The 16,010-nt window shown below is 44.6% G+C and overlaps 1 protein-coding gene across 2 annotated transcripts in view; it reads left to right on the forward strand.

The window, feature by feature from the left end:
• LOC139575608 (A disintegrin and metalloproteinase with thrombospondin motifs 7) overlaps positions 1-16,010 on the forward strand; it is a 126,994-nt gene that overhangs the window by 78,864 nt on the left and 32,120 nt on the right. For both annotated transcript variants that reach the window (XM_071400747.1, XM_071400748.1), the window contains 3 exons: positions 2,386-2,506; positions 3,180-3,424; positions 11,884-12,031. In XM_071400747.1, coding sequence (XP_071256848.1) covers positions 2,386-2,506; positions 3,180-3,424; positions 11,884-12,031 — 514 coding nt within the window. The remainder of the gene's footprint in view (positions 1-2,385; positions 2,507-3,179; positions 3,425-11,883; positions 12,032-16,010) is intronic.

Consider the following 16,010-nt stretch of genomic DNA (forward strand, 5'->3'; position numbering starts at 1 on the left):
TTGTTGTTGTGACCCCAGTTGAGCCGTTCTTTTTAAATGCTGGCTTTGTTTAATTGGTTTTGGCTGAAAGCAGTTAAATATTTAGACTGTTTATAAGCCAGTCAAATATTAATGTTAGAATCTATGATTTTAGCATTTTATCTTGTTGTTTCATTTACATCTTCAAACAAGACCAACATTGTGACCTTGACTTTTGGTTTCCATGGTTTCCACTCATGTCCAAGACATGGGTCATGTTCCCCTGCTTAGACGTTGCATACATCAACCAATGATTGCATGCCATGTCATCGACTGTGCCGTTGAACACCAGATTGCTTTAACATGTGATGTGGTTAACTGTTAAAATACCTATCAAGGCATCTTAAGATCTGGCATGCAACACCTGAGCAGAGGAACGTGCTCATTATCTAAGGACTGGAAGATTAGGGATTTAGAGTTCACAATGCAACTGAGGTTAAAGGGAAGGATCACCTCAAGTTAAAGGGATAGTTTCATTTGTGAATCATCACTCCAGAGGGATAGTTCACACTAAAACAAAGTTTGTCAGATGTTTTCATACAGCACAAAGGCATCTGAAGTTGAGCTCCGTCCACACCATCTGTTGTATAGATCTGGCTAGGCTATATGCATCAGGACAAATCATCAGGGCTCAGTTTCACCAAAACTACTGAAACAATGAGCAATTGCACATTCGTCAAACTCATTCCACAGAGGGCCGACTATCTGTGGGTTTTCACTCCTCCCTTGTACTTTATTGATGAATTAAGGTCACTGATTAGTAAAGAACTCCCCTCACTGTAAAGAACTCCCCTCAGCTGTTTGTCTAGTTCCTAATTGAATGGAAAAACCAAGAACCCGCAGACACTAGGCCCTCCATGGAATGAGTTAGACACCCCTGAGCTATTGGAACCTCTATGTTCCACAGTATACACAGTGGAGGCTGCTGAGGGGAGGACGGCTCATAATAATGTCTGGAACGGAGCAAATGGAATGGCATCAAACACATGGAAACCATGCGTTTGGTGTATTTGATACCATTCCACCAATTCCGCTCCAGCCATTACCACGAGCCCATCCTCCCCAATTAAGGTGCCACTAACCTCCTATGATACACAACAAATGACACGTAGATCACATTGGAGCTATGGAAATGTTTGTCAAACATTGTTTTTAAGGTGAACTATTCCTCTGATGACAAATGCTCATTCCTGTCACTCTACAGGAGATTGTAGAGCCTTGTGCTCAAAAGTCTCCCTCACTTTTCATTTTTGCGTGTCAGACAGGTGACATTAGTTTTCTGCATCACCTCAGACAACTCATTTTTCATAATCTCCATTTATTTATTTTTTGACCACATTCTTTCCACACAACGTTATTATGCTAATTTTTGGGAAAAGACACGTTAATATTTTACTTGCAAGGTGGACGTATTGATGGATAAAGTCATTATCTCCCACAATAGTCTCACTCTTGTCCAATATCTTCCTCCAAACTTTCAGACTGTGCTCTAAGCTCTGATTGGACGTAGAAACAAATTTGGATGACTTCATGGGGCGAGGATCACATTTTGTTGTTGTGACATCAGTTGAACCATTCTGTTTAAAAGCTGGCTTTGTTTAATTGGTTTTGGCTGAAAACAGTTAAATATTTAGTCTGTTTATAAGCCAGTCAAATATTGATGTTAGGATCCAACTGAGAATTTGAATATAGAACGTTTCTGTGATACGTTTTCATTTTGTTCATATTCTTTCCAAATAACATAGGTATAGTAGATGGATAATTTGGTTACTAGATGTGGTTGTGGTAACCCCAGTTATCAAATGCTAATTCCTGAGTCCTATCACGCTACAGGAGATTGTCCTGCCTTGTGCTTATTGCTACCTTAGCATTTTTTCTTTGTTTGTTGTTCACTTTCTGCATTACCTCCGACAACACTAATTGTTCATTCTCAGTGACTACAGAATAAATGGGGAGATGATTATCTAGCAGAACTGTGAATTTGAATATAGAAAGTTTCTCTAATAAATGTTAATTTTGTCCACATTATTTTCACAACATTATTATAGTACTCATTATGATTATTTTAGAAAAGAAGACCAGTTGTGAATATTTTGCTGCAAAGTGGACGTATTGATGGATACTTTTGTTTCAGTGCGAGTACATTATTTTGTCCTCAAATTATCTTAATGTGATTCCGGTGAACCCTGAAGATTGAACCCAAAGACGTACTGATGTCCTAAAATGGACACCATACACTGTAATGCGTGGCATCCATTTTAGGTGATCCTTTATTCTCTGCGGAAGGCCTGTCATTCCTCTCTGCTGTCAGTTCAATCGTGATGTAGTATGAATCGGCAGGTTCTTGCTTTGTTTTGATCTTTTCAGAATGTGGGGTGTGACTATGAGATTGACTCCAACGCGGTGGAGGATCGCTGTGGGGTTTGCCATGGCAACGGGTCTACTTGTGAGACTGTGAAGAAGACCTTTGAGGAGAGCGAAGGGCTTGGTATGACACTCATGCTACTCTCTGCACTTAAAGTGGCCCTCCAGTCTCCTTTTTCACCTCATTTAACTCCTGATTTACTTAACAAAAGGCACATCCCAATAGGTGGTCAAGGTTCTGTATGTCGTGACATGGCACATTTTACCCTTTGGTGTGTACTTTACTGTATTTATACTTGAGATACCACCTTTTCAACAGTGAAAGTATAAAAATAAAAAAATCACTGGAGAACATCTACTGATATAGGATCAGCTCTCCTCACCCCAATCCATACCTTAACCATTATGAGATAAACAACCAGACTGACCTTGGAACAGATTTTTAAAGTGATAGACAGTGTACTGTACACTGGGTATTGTTGTCAGCGTCCTGTAGCTTGGTTTGAGCTGTCAGTTTGAATGTGAACTAGGTCATGTACTGCATCTCAAGTTTCTGTCTCATAATCAACCAAATGTTTGGTGGTACAGTATTATATTTCCATAGACTTCAAAGCACAAGTATGACATCAGTCACTTTTTGTGGAGGTATTAAGAAGGTATCAAGCTGGGTGGATTACAAGACAATAAACTAGGTCAAATTGAAAAGGAGAAAAGTAAAGTTTCAGTAGAAGTGTACTGAGGGTAGTAGAGTTGGAAGTTGAACAGCCCCTCTTGACTGGACCCTGTCTGTCTCCCAGGGTATGTGGACATTGGGCTGATTCCAGAGGGGGCTCGGGACATTCGTATCGAGGAGGTGGCTGAGGCTGGGAATTTCTTGGCTCTCCGGAGTGACGACCCCGGAAAGTACTTCCTGAACGGCGGTTGGACTATCCAATGGAATGGGGAATACAAAGCAGCAGGGACAGTGTTCACCTATGAGAGGACAGGCCAACTGGAGAACTTGACCTCCCCTGGACCAACCCTAGAGCCAGTGTGGATACAGGTAGGATCACATACTGGTGCACCACACACACACACACACACACACACACACACACACACACACACAGCATGTGCCAAATACTCCGAACTGTCGTTTAACACGCATTGCATGGTTTGTTTATCTAAAATACCTTCCACTTGAGAGATGTTATCCAGGAAAAACAACGCGTAAACAGACAAAATGTTCACTTATACACATTTATTTTGTTTTCTTCAACTTTAATCAACCCGGGACATCTCTTTTCAATTAAACTCTATTTTGCATGATCGGCTCTATGGTTCTAGTTTCATGGAGATCTAAGATGATGTTCGCTTTTGATTATAAGTAATTATTCCCAAACATGGTTTGGTTGTTCAGGCAGTGTAGGTGTTTACACTGAGCTACAGTAATTAAATAAATGTCTCTTATTTCAAAGACTTTAACCCTGCTGTGCCAACCTGTGCAAAACTAAGGGTACAGTTTCCAAGAATTGTTTGTTGTTGACCTTGAGAGAATCCACTTTGAATCTGTACAATTCTGATCCAGCGGGAATTCCTTTGTGTTATGGCTACAAAAGAGAAGGGTTTTTTGGTCGGAGCAATTTCGTTTCGAACGGTGGTGCCGTATTCTGTCCTCCCTGTCATTACAAATTCCCCCCATGTACAGTAAATGAATCCACAGCTACACCCGTACAATGGCATCACAACAACTGAGCAACAATCTCAATGCCTGTTTTTAGACTTTAAAGTAGCTGACTGCCCAGTGAAAATCTCACTTTTAACTCCTATCTGTTAACTCATATCTACATAATGTTGTTGACTCATCCTGTACTCTTATTTCTGGCAGAAGCATAAATTGGAGAAAAAAGCACTTTAAAAAAACCATCTCAAACAGACGGTTTCAAAAACGCTGGCTATTTCCTCATAGAACACGTTGTCATCTCCCTTAGGAGGATGAGCTAGCCAATCAGCGGCCTAGAGGAGAATGAGCTCTCCAATCAGCGACCATGAGGAGGATGAGCTAGACAATCAGTTTTCTACCGGTATACGCCCACACCAGGCCAGGTGGTGGAGGCAGTACCAGGGGGCAGATAAAGGGCTTTGTCCCACTGTGAGGATCTGAAGCCCCCCTAGCCTGGCATGGTGCCCACCGTGGTAGGGGTGGTAGGGGGGCAGCTTCTGTCTGTCTGTTGGACCACAGACAGTGGACAGAGAGATGAGTACTGGCACTGATGTCATGTTGACCTCTTCTCTCACTGGCACTGCTGGAGTCTACTAATAGCCCCTCTCTCTCTCTCGCTCTCGCTCCCTCTCATGAGTTGATGCTTAACTGTCTCTCCCTCTCGTTCTCCCTCTGTCTCTCTCTCTCATGAGTTGATGCTTAACTTCCTCTCGTTCTCGTTCTCCCTCACATCAAATGAGTGTTTGTGGTGGTTTCTCACTGATGTTTCAATGTGTTTGTTATAAACTCTAATGAGACCACCTGTGTGAGGTAAGTGCACCATGTGTGATGACTTGTAGTTGTTATGTTCTGCAGTAAGTGGAAACCTATAATCAACAAGTGAGAAATTATTGATCATGTGTACATAACTGTATGACGATCACAGGCAGCGCAGCACTGAAACAACTTAACAATCTACAATGTTATTTCTGAACATTTAGCGATAGAATTCCCTTGCATCTCTATCTCTCTGTGAGGACACAATGGAAACAGATGATTTCTGTCACAAGCCTGTCACAAGGCCCCATGACTCTCAGCCAAAATGCTTTTGTTTTAAGGCATGTGCCACTCAAATTCAATGTTCCTATCTCCGTCTCCAGAGGAAACGTTTTGGAATGCCTTTCAGAGACAAATACCTTTCAAAACAAATATTTGCACCTTGTCCAAGTAAAACCCTGTGGAGAGAACAGCTGTTGAGCCGACTCCCCAGATCCCAGCTTTACCTTTCCATTCGTGTCAACTGTGTCTGCTCACACTCTTTACCCGTCTTGCACAAAGCTCATTCATCCCCTCAGTGTGTCAGCCTGTCCAAACACAGGATCAGGGAAGTGGCAGCGCGGTTGTTAAGTCCTCTCAAATGGACACTACAGTTCATTGTAACAAGCTTCCAGTGACACACAGAAAAGTCAATGATTTGAGGGAAGGGCGAAGGAGGTGTCAAAAAGAGTGCTCAAAGGGCAAACACGTAACCATGGTGTTTGGAATTGGACATTGTTTGCTGAGCGTTGATAGATATTGGAGATGAGTAGCGTTCCCTATGGAACTGGATTCCATAGCGTTCTTCAGGTGTTTGTCTCCAGGGCCTCATGTTGGAGGTGGTGATGGAGGGTCTGGTGTGGATGGGCTTTGTATGTCCCATTTGACCACTTTACCCCATGTGTCTCACTTGAAGTGGCACTCAGACTGTCATGTTTCAGATATCACTAGGGAGGTAAGGTGTCTGGTAGATTGGACACATTTACCATGGGGTTTGGGGGCAACTGGAGAAATATTTTTATAAACCTTGGCAACACGTTGTACAGAGAAAACACATTTGCATTTCACTTAGACAAGGATGTTCATTAAATATTGAGCGATAATCACAGCCAAGTGTAAACAGACTCTTTAAAATCGGATAATATTACACTCCACTTTCTGCCAGTCTTGCTTGTCTGAGCTTGATTCATTTGCTTTACTCCTCTATTTCTGCTGACAACCCTTTAACTAGATGTGGATCTACTTTCTGTACTAGCATAAGATGGAAGACAAATTAATTAGCTTCACAAATGTAGTCCATACGCTAAGTACCCACAAAAATAATATCCATGACCTTTTGATGGTGAAAGACAATGTACTGGATTGAAAATGTGGCTGTGATTATATTCGAATACATGCAACTTATCACAATTATTCATGACTAATTGAGTATTCCTTTTGGCTTGTTGATAGCATATGCCTTAGTAACTGCTTACGGAATAATTTGTTATATCAGTGGGCTTTATTCAGAATTGTCAGTGTATCAGTTAGTCCCATGAGAACCCGCTTTGATGTCAGTTTTGGGGAAAAGCGAAAGAAGATTTATATTGTTCAATCAAATATTGCTTGCTTGTTTCCCAGTTTGCCTGAAGTGAGCTTCAATGCTCTCACTAGAGCTGATGTTAATAACAATGATTTGAATCAGCACCAATACATTGACAGTAAAAACAAAGATGAATTGTGTGGAGCCAGAACGTTTTGTTCTGTGCTGTCACTGTGAATGACAAATGACAGTTCTTTGGGAAAATCATTTGTCATAGGCAAGCGCATATCTTGACAGCCACTGTCTCAAATTCTGTTTAGTCTGCGTCATGTAATTATTTATCCCACGTAGAAGAGATATCACGGCCAGTGTTTCACTTCTAACTCTGTATAAAATTGTCAAACTCACTGTGACATGACTTGATAGTCAGGCATAACACTTTGTGCTTTGACTTTGTCATGTTTGCCCCATTCCAATATGATTTGTGAAGTCCACTTAGTTATTTCACCGTGATCCAATAACAGATTTCACAACCTAAACTAAAACCTAGACTCTGGAAATCTACATGTAGAGAGTTACAGCATACAGAGTGCTGCAGAGTTACCATGGTAACATCATTCATACACTGCAACATAATGCTGCGGTTGTCAATGCTTTCAGTAGATTTGAATGATCCAATCAGACACGAGGCATCTGTGAAAGTGGAGGCCAGAATTTTTGGTTTCATCTGGCCTGAAAACAAATGTGCTTGTTCCAGCTACTAACACGACAGTGACAGTGAAATTAGCAAAGATATTGTTGTTCTTTTTCCACAAAAATAGCAACTTCTTGTACTCATTCTCTATTGTATTTCACATTGTACTCGAATGTCTTCCCAGAGAGCCCAATGTTCAACATTGTGTAATTGATCACCTATTTGTAATGTTAAACAAAGGCTTATTAGATTAGTTGCAAGGAGCCCTTCTCTTTTACTCAAGTAGTATTTTACCGGGTGACTTTCACTTTTACTTGAGTAACTTTCTATTAAGGTATCTTTACTTTTACTCAAGTATGACAATTGTGTATTTTTTCCACCACTGCTTACTAGTGGCTTTGCCAACTTTCAGTGGACACCCACATGGCTGTCTTTTTGTATTATTGACTATTCAATCACTATTCTGAATGGCAGTTTCACCTTTATTTCACCATTATTTCACCTTTATTTAACCAGGTAGGCCAGTTGAGAACAAGTTCTCATTTACAACTGCCACCTGGCCAAGATAAAGCAAAGCAGTGCGACACAAACAACAACACAGAGTTACACATGGAATAAACAAACGTACAGTCAATAACACAATAGAGAAGTATATATACACTGTGTGCAAATGAGGTGAGATTAGTGAAGTAAGGCAATAAATAGGCCGTAGTGACGAAGTAATTACAATTTAGCAATTAAACACTGGAGTGATAGATGCAGAAGATGAATGTGCAAGTAGAGATACTGGGGTGCAAAGGAGAAGAAAAAAATAACAATATGGGGATGAAGTAGTTGGATGGGCTATTTACAGATGAGCTATGTACAGGTGCAATAATCTGTAAGGTGCTCTGACAGCTGGTGCTTAAAGTTAGTGAGGGAGATGTGAGTCTCCAGCTTCAGTGATTTTTGCAATTCGTTCCAGTCATTGGCAGCAAAGAACTGGAAGGAAAGGCGGCCAAATGAGGAATTGGCTTTGGGGGTGACCAGTGAGATATACCTGTTGGAGCGCGTGCTACGGGTGGGTGCTGCTATGGTGACCAGTGTTGGAGGAGGCTATTTTGTAAATGACATCGCCGAAGTCAAGGATCGGTAGGATAGTAATTTTTACGAGGGTATTTTTGGCAGCATGAGTGAAGGATGCTTTGTTGCGAAATAGGAAGCCGATACTAGATTTCATTTTGGATTGGAGATGCTTAATGTGAGTCTGGAAGGAGAGTTTACAATCTAACCAGACACCTAGGTATTTGTAGTTGTCCACATATTCTAGGTCAGAACCATCCAGAGTAGTGATGCTGGACTTTCGGGCAGGTGCGGGCAGCAATCGGTTGAAGAGCATGCATTTAGTTTTACTTGCATTTAAGAGCAGTTGGAGGCCACGGAAGGAGAGTTGTATGGCATTGAAGCTCGTCAGGTTAGTTAACACAGTGTCCAAAGAAGGGCCAGAAGTATACAGAATGGTGTCGTTTGCGTAGAGGTGGATCAGAGAATCACCAGCAGCAAGAGCGACATCATTGATGTATACAGAGAAAAGAGTCGGCTCAAGAATTGAACCCTGTTGCACCCCCATAGAGACTCCCTGAGGTCTGGACAACAGGCCCTCCGATTTGACACACTGAACTCTGAGAAGTAGTTAGTGAACCAGGCGAGGCAGTCATTTGAGAAACCAAGGCTGTTGAGTCTGCCGATAAGAATGTGGTGATTGACAGAGTCAAAAGCCTTAAAACCCCTTACTAGTGGCTTTGCCAACTTTTAGTGGGCACAAACATGGGTGTCTTTCAGAGCCTAAAGGCTACCTAAATTCTATCCGCATATTGATTGCAGCACCCGCGCGGGCAATACACTGAACCATTGCTACTCTGACTTCTGCGATGCATACAAGGCCCTCCCCCGCCCTCCCTTCGGCAAATCCGACCACGACTCCATCTTGCTTCTACCGTCCTATAGGCAGAAACTCAAACAGGATGTACCCTTGACTAGAACCATTCAACACTGGTCTGACCAATCGGAATCCACGCTCCAAGATTGTTTTGATCACGCGGACTGGGAAATGTTCCAGGCAGCCTCAGAATAACATTGATATATACGCTGACTCAGTGAGTGAGTTTATAAGGACGTGCATTGGAGATGTTGTACCCACTGTAACTATCCAAACCTACCCTAACCAGAAACCATGGATGGATGGTGGCTTTCGCGCAAAACTGAAAGCGGTTACTGCATTTAACCATGGAAAGAGGACTGGGAATATGGCCGAATATAAACAGTGTAGTTATTCAGCTCGCTGGTCACCATAGCAGCACCCACCTGTAGCACGCGCTCCAGCAGGTATATCTCTCTGTTCACCCCCAAAGCCAATTCTTCCTTTGGCCGCCTTTCCTTCCAGTTCTCTGCTGCCAATGACTGGAACAAACTACAAAAATCTCTGAAACTGGAAACACTTATCTCCCTCACTAGCTTTAAGCACCAGCTGTCAGAGCAGCTCACAGATTACTGCACCTGTACATAGCCCATCTATAATTTAGCCCAAACAACTACCTCTTTCCCTACTGTATTTTTTTATTTTTTTATTTTGCTCCTTTGCACCCCATTATTTATATTTCTACTTTGCACATTCTTCTACTGCAAATCTACCATTCCAGTGTTTTACTTGCTATATTGTATTTACTTCGCCACCATGGCCTTTTTTTAACTTTACCTCCCTTATCTCACCTCATTTGCTCACATTGTATATAGACTTATTTTTCTACTGTATTATTGACTGTATGTTTGTTTTACTCCATGTGTAACTCTGTTGTTGTATCTGTCTTTGCTTTATCTTGGCCAGGTCGCAATTGTAAATGAGAACTTGTTCTCAACTTGCCTACCTGGTTAAATAAAGGTGAAATAAAAAAAGAAAAATTCCCTCCACAAGGCAATCAAACAAAAATCGAGGCAATCGTCGAAAATCTCATTCCAAAATCATGGGCATTAATATGGAGTTGGTCCCCCCTTTACATCCTCCACTCTTCTGGGAAGGCTTTTCACTAGATGTTGGGACTTGATTCCATGCCACAAGCATTAGTGAGGTCAGGCACTGATGTTTGGAGATTAGGCCTGGCTCGCAGTCGGCGTTTCAATTCAACCCAAAGGTGTTCGATGGGGTTGAGGTCAGGGCTCTGTGCAGGCCGGTCAAGTTCTTCCACACCGATCTTGACAAACCATTTCTGTATGGAGCTCGCTTTGTGCACTGGGGCATTGTCATGCTGAAACAGGAAAGGGCCTTCCCCAAACTGTTGCCACAAAGTTGGAAGCACAGAATCTTCTAGAACGTCATTGTATGCTGTAGCATTACGATTTCCCTTCACTGGAACTAAGGGGCCCGAACCATGAACTCAGAACATCCAATTTCGTTGTTTCTCTATGAATCAAAGTAATTTTAAGAGTGAAAAACCAGGACATTTTTAACTGAACATAATTTGGGAAACTATAAAACATAATTGGGGGGGGGGTTGCAGATTTTATAGGGCCCCCGTTAGTTGTTTATTAACCATTATTTTCCCAGGTATATTGACAGAAAACACAGTGCACTACTTTCTCCTAGTGAAGCGTTGCAGGGGAGAGAAAAGAAGAATGTTCCTGCTTGAAAGCTAGAAAGAATGTGTAGCTTGAGACAAGTTTCATTTAAAGTAGCTCTCATGCTAGAAGAGGTTGGAGAGCCCTGCTCTATGAAGTATGCAACATGAGTTATTGCTTACTGCCTGTGCAAGATTAGGATAAAGGCAGCGTATCACTGGGTATCACAGCCAACAGACTCTGTGCCCTGGCAGTCTCCCTGTGCTGTCCCAAGCTGACCTGTTCTAACTTTACATCCTGTCTGTTTGGATAGCTGAGATCAGCTCTGGGCCTCCCAATGATGCTTGGTCCAGAAATTAAAGTGGAAATTGGTATGTGATTGTGCTGTTGGCTGGAATAGGTGTGTTGACTCGCTGAGAGCTCCAGCACGCGGGTGAGCTGGCCGTCTGATTGGCTGGCTGGGAGGAGATACCATCCATGCCCCCCTCCTGTGGGATCATCCACCACCCAATCCAATCTCCTAAACACATATTAGCCACACACACCTCAAACCACTAACATGAGCACATTCCACACACTCCCCAAAAGACATGCCCCCCCATACCACTGCACAGCATGACACATACACATAGTACACACACATAGTACACACCAAACAACAAACCCTTCAACATCACTTCAAGAAATATGTGATCCAAAGCAGCAATGGCTTGTTGACTGTTTGACCTTTTAGTTTGTGTGTTTTATGCTTTTGTCTGTCTCGTCTGTCTCATGCTGTCTCGTCTGTCTCATGCCGTCTCGTCTGTCTCATGCTGTCTGTCTCGTCTGTCTCATGCTGTCTCGTCTGTCTCATGCTGTCTCGTCTGTCTCATGCTGTCTGTCTCGTCTGTCTCATGCTGTCTGTCTCATGCTGTCTGTCTCGTCTCTCATGGTATCTGTCTCGTCTCTCATGCTGTCTGTCTCGTCTCTCATGCTGTCTGTCTCGTCTCTCATGCTGTCTGTCTCGTCTCTCATGCTGTCTGTCTCGTCTCTCATGGTATCTGTCTCGTCTCGTGCTGTCTGTCTCGTCTCTCATGCTGTCTGTCTCGTCCTGTCTGTTTCATGCTGTCTCATGCTGTCTGTTTTCATGCTGTCTCATCTGTCTGTTTTCATGCTGTCTCATCTGTCTCATTCTGATTGATCCTATGTGTTCTACAGCTACTCTTCCAGGAGACCAACCCAGGGGTGCGCTATGAGTACACCATCCATAGAGAGACTCTTCTGGACTCAGACAATGACATCCCTATCCCCGGTTTCTTCTGGAAGTATGGCTCATGGACTGAGTGCAGTGCCACCTGCGGGACAGGTAAGACACCAATAATGGTGGTTGGCTACAATGGATGTTTACCCAGAGATGTAGTTGATTATATCCTACTGGTCTACTATTTACAACACATCCAGGTTATCATGCATCAGTGTCTTTGCTTAGTCTCTTATGGGTCATGTGACAATGTACTACTTCACTAGATAATTAAAACCTGGACAACGGTTTTGAGCTTTGAACTTTCTAAAATGACATTTTTAAAGACCCAGGTGTGAATCCAACTTTGGTCTTGATTTATTTAAAAAGTATATTGGAGGTTAATTGTTGTTTATTACTGTTTTAGTTTGAGTCATAACCAAGAAGATTACTATTTTAGTGTGAGTCACAACCAACAACAGTAAAAGGGTGTTGTGGTGAAACTACATTTGTGAAATTGGTGGCTCACTCACTCAGATTGAAAATGGAGTGAAGGATGCCAACAGCATGGAATCCCTCAGTGGAGGATAGTGAAGGATGCCAACGGCATGGAATCCCTGAGTGGAGGGTAGTGAAGGATGCCAACAGCATGGAATCCCTGAGTGGAGGGTAGTGAAGGATGCCAACAGCATGGAATCCCTGAGTGGAGGCTAGTGAAGGATGCCAACAGCATGGAATCCCTGAGTGGAGGATAGTGAAGGATGCCAAGAGTATGGAATCCCTGAGTGAAGGATAGTGAAGGATGCCAAGAGTATGGAATCCCTGAGTGAAGGATAGTGAAGGATGCCAAGAGTATGGAATCCCTGAGTGGAGGATAGTGAAGGATGCCAAGAGTATGGAATCCCTCAGTGGAGGATAGTGAAGGATGCCAAGAGTATGGAATCCCTCAGTGGAGGATAGTGAAGGATGCCAACGGCATGGAATAACTGAGTGGAGGGTAGTGAAGGATGCCAAGAGTATGGAATCCCTGAGTGAAGGATAGTGAAGGATGCCAAGAGTATGGAATCCCTGAGTGAAGGATAGTGAAGGATGCCAAGAGTATGGAATCCCTGAGTGGAGGATAGTGAAGGATGCCAAGAGTATGGAATCCCTCAGTGGAGGATAGTGAAGGATGCCAATGGCATGGAATCACTGAGTGGAGAGTAGTGAAGGATGCCAACAGCATGGAATCCCTGAGTGAAGGGTAGTGAAGGATGCCAACAGCATGGAATCCCTGAGTGAAGGGTAGTGAAGGACTCCAACAGCATGGAATCCCTGAGTGGAGGCTAGTGAAGGATGCCAACAGCATGGAATCCCTGAGTGGAGGCTAGTGAAGGATGCCAACGGCATGGAATCCCTGAGTGGAGGCTAGTGAAGGATGCCAAGAGTATGGAATCCCTGAGTGGAGGGTAGTGAAGGATGCCAACGGCATGGAATCCCTGAGTGGAGGCTAGTGAAGGATGCCAACGGCATGGAATCCCTGAGTGGAGGCTAGTGAAGGATGCCAACGGCATGGAATCCCTGAGTGGAGGCTAGTGAAGGATGCCAAGAGTATGAAATCCCTGAGTGGAGGGTAGTGAAGGATGCCAACAGCATGGAATCCCTGAGTGGAGGATAGTGAAGGATGCCAACAGCATGGAATCCCTGAGTGGAGGCTAGTGAAGGATGCCAACAGCGTGGAATCCCTGAGTGGAGGATAGTGAAGGATGCCAACAAGGTGGAATCCCTGAGTGGAGGCTAGTGAAGGATGCCAACGGCATGGAATCCCTGAGTGGAGGGTAGTGAAGGATGCCAACGGCATGGAATCCCTGAGTGGAGGGTAGTGAAGGATGCCAACGGCATGGAATCCCTGAGTGGAGGGTAGTGAAGGATGCCAACGGCATGGAATCCCTGAGTGGAGGCTAGTGAAGGATGCCAACAAGGTGGAATCCCTGAGTGGAGGATAGTGAAGGATGCCAACAAGGTGGAATCCCTGAGTGGAGGTTAGTGAAGGATGCCAACGGCATGGAATCCCTGAGTGGAGGGTAGTGAAGGATGCCAACGGCATGGAATCCCTGAGTGGAGGGTAGTGAAGGATGCCAACAAGGTGGAATCCCTGAGTGGAGGGTAGTGAAGGATGCCAACGGCATGGAATCCCTGAGTGGAGGGTAGTGAAGGATGCCAACAAGGTGGAATCCCTGAGTGGAGGATAGTGAAGGATGCCAACAAGGTGGAATCCCTGAGTGGAGGATAGTGAAGGATGCCAACAAGGTGGAATCCCTGAGTGGAGGATAGTGAAGGATGCCAACAAGGTGGAATCCCTGAGTGGAGGATAGTGAAGGATGCCAACAAGGTGGAATCCCTGAGTGGAGGATAGTGAAGGATGCCAACGGCATGGAATCCCTGAGTGGAGGCTAGTGAAGGATGCCAACAAGGTGGAATCCCTGAGTGGAGGATAGTGAAGGATGCCAACGAGGTGGAATCCCTGAGTGGAGGCTAGTGAAGGATGCCAACAAGGTGGAATCCCTGAGTGGAGGGTAGTGAAGGATGCCAACAAGGTGGAATCCCTGAGTGGAGGATAGTGAAGGATGCCAACAAGGTGGAATCCCTGAGTGGAGGATAGTGAAGGATGCCAACGGCATGGAATCCCTGAGTGGAGGCTAGTGAAGGATGCCAACAAGGTGGAATCCCTGAGTGGAGGATAGTGAAGGATGCCAACAAGGTGGAATCCCTGAGTGGAGGCTAGTGAAGGATGCCAACAAGGTGGAATCCCTGAGTGGAGGATAGTGAAGGATGCCAACAAGGTGGAATCCCTGAGTGGAGGATAGTGAAGGATGCCAACAAGGTGGAATCCCTGAGTGGAGGGTAGTGAAGGATGCCAACAAGGTGGAATCCCTGAGTGGAGGGTAGTGAAGGATGCCAACAAGGTGGAATCCCTGAGTGGAGGGTAGTGAAGGATGCCAACAAGGTGGAATCCCTGAGTGGAGGGTAGTGAAGGATGCCAACAAGGTGGAATCCCTGAGTGGAGGGTAGTGAAGGATGCCAACAAGGTGGAATCCCTGAGTGGAGGATAGTGAAGGATGCCAACAAGGTGGATCCCTGAGTGGAGGATAGTGAAGGATGCCAACAAGGTGGATCCCTGAGTGGAGGATAGTGAAGGATGCCAACAGCATGGAATCCCTGAGTGGAGGATAGTGAAGGATGCCAACAGCATGGATCCCTGAGTGGAGGATAGTGAAGGATGCCAACAGCATGGATCCCTGAGTGGAGGATAGTGAAGGATGCCAACAGCATGGATCCCTGAGTGGAGGATAGTGAAGGATGCCAACAGCATGGAATCCCTGAGTGGAGGGTAGTGAAGGATGCCAACAAGGTGGAATCCCTGAGTGGAGGGTAGTGAAGGATGCCAACGGCATGGAATCCCTGAGGGGAGGGTAGTGAAGGATGCCAACAAGGTGGAATCCCTGAGTGGATGCCAACAAGGTGGAATCCCTGAGTGGAGGGTAGTGAAGGATGCCAACAAGGTGGAATCCCTGAGTGGAGGGTAGTGAAGGATGCCAAGAGTATGGAATCCCTGAGTGAAGGATAGTGAAGGATGCCAACAAGGTGGAATCCCTGAGTGGAGGGTAGTGAAGGATGCCAACAAGGTGGAATCCCTGAGTGGAGGGTAGTGAAGGATGCCAACAAGCGTGGAATCCCTGAGTGGAGGATAGTGAAGGATGCCAACAAGCGTGGAATCCCTGAGTGGAGGGTAGTGAAGGATGCCAACAAGCGTGGAATCCCTGAGTGGAGGATAGTGAAGGATGCCAACAAGGTGGAATCCCTGAGTGGAGGGTAGTGAAGGATGCCAACAAGGTGGAATCCCTGAGTGGAGGATAGTGAAGGATGCCAACAAGGTGGAATCCCTGAGTGGAGGGTAGTGAAGGATGCCAACAAGGTGGAATCCCTGAGTGGAGGGTAGTGAAGGATGCCAACAGCATGGAATCCCTGAGTGGAGGATAGTGAAGGATGCCAACAGCATGGATCCCTGAGTGGAGGATAGTGAAGGATGCCAACAAGGTGGAATCCCTGAGTGGAGGATAGTGAA

This window comes from Salvelinus alpinus, chromosome 5 (genome assembly GCF_045679555.1).
Source record: "Salvelinus alpinus chromosome 5, SLU_Salpinus.1, whole genome shotgun sequence".
Classification (NCBI taxonomy): domain Eukaryota; kingdom Metazoa; phylum Chordata; class Actinopteri; order Salmoniformes; family Salmonidae; genus Salvelinus; species Salvelinus alpinus.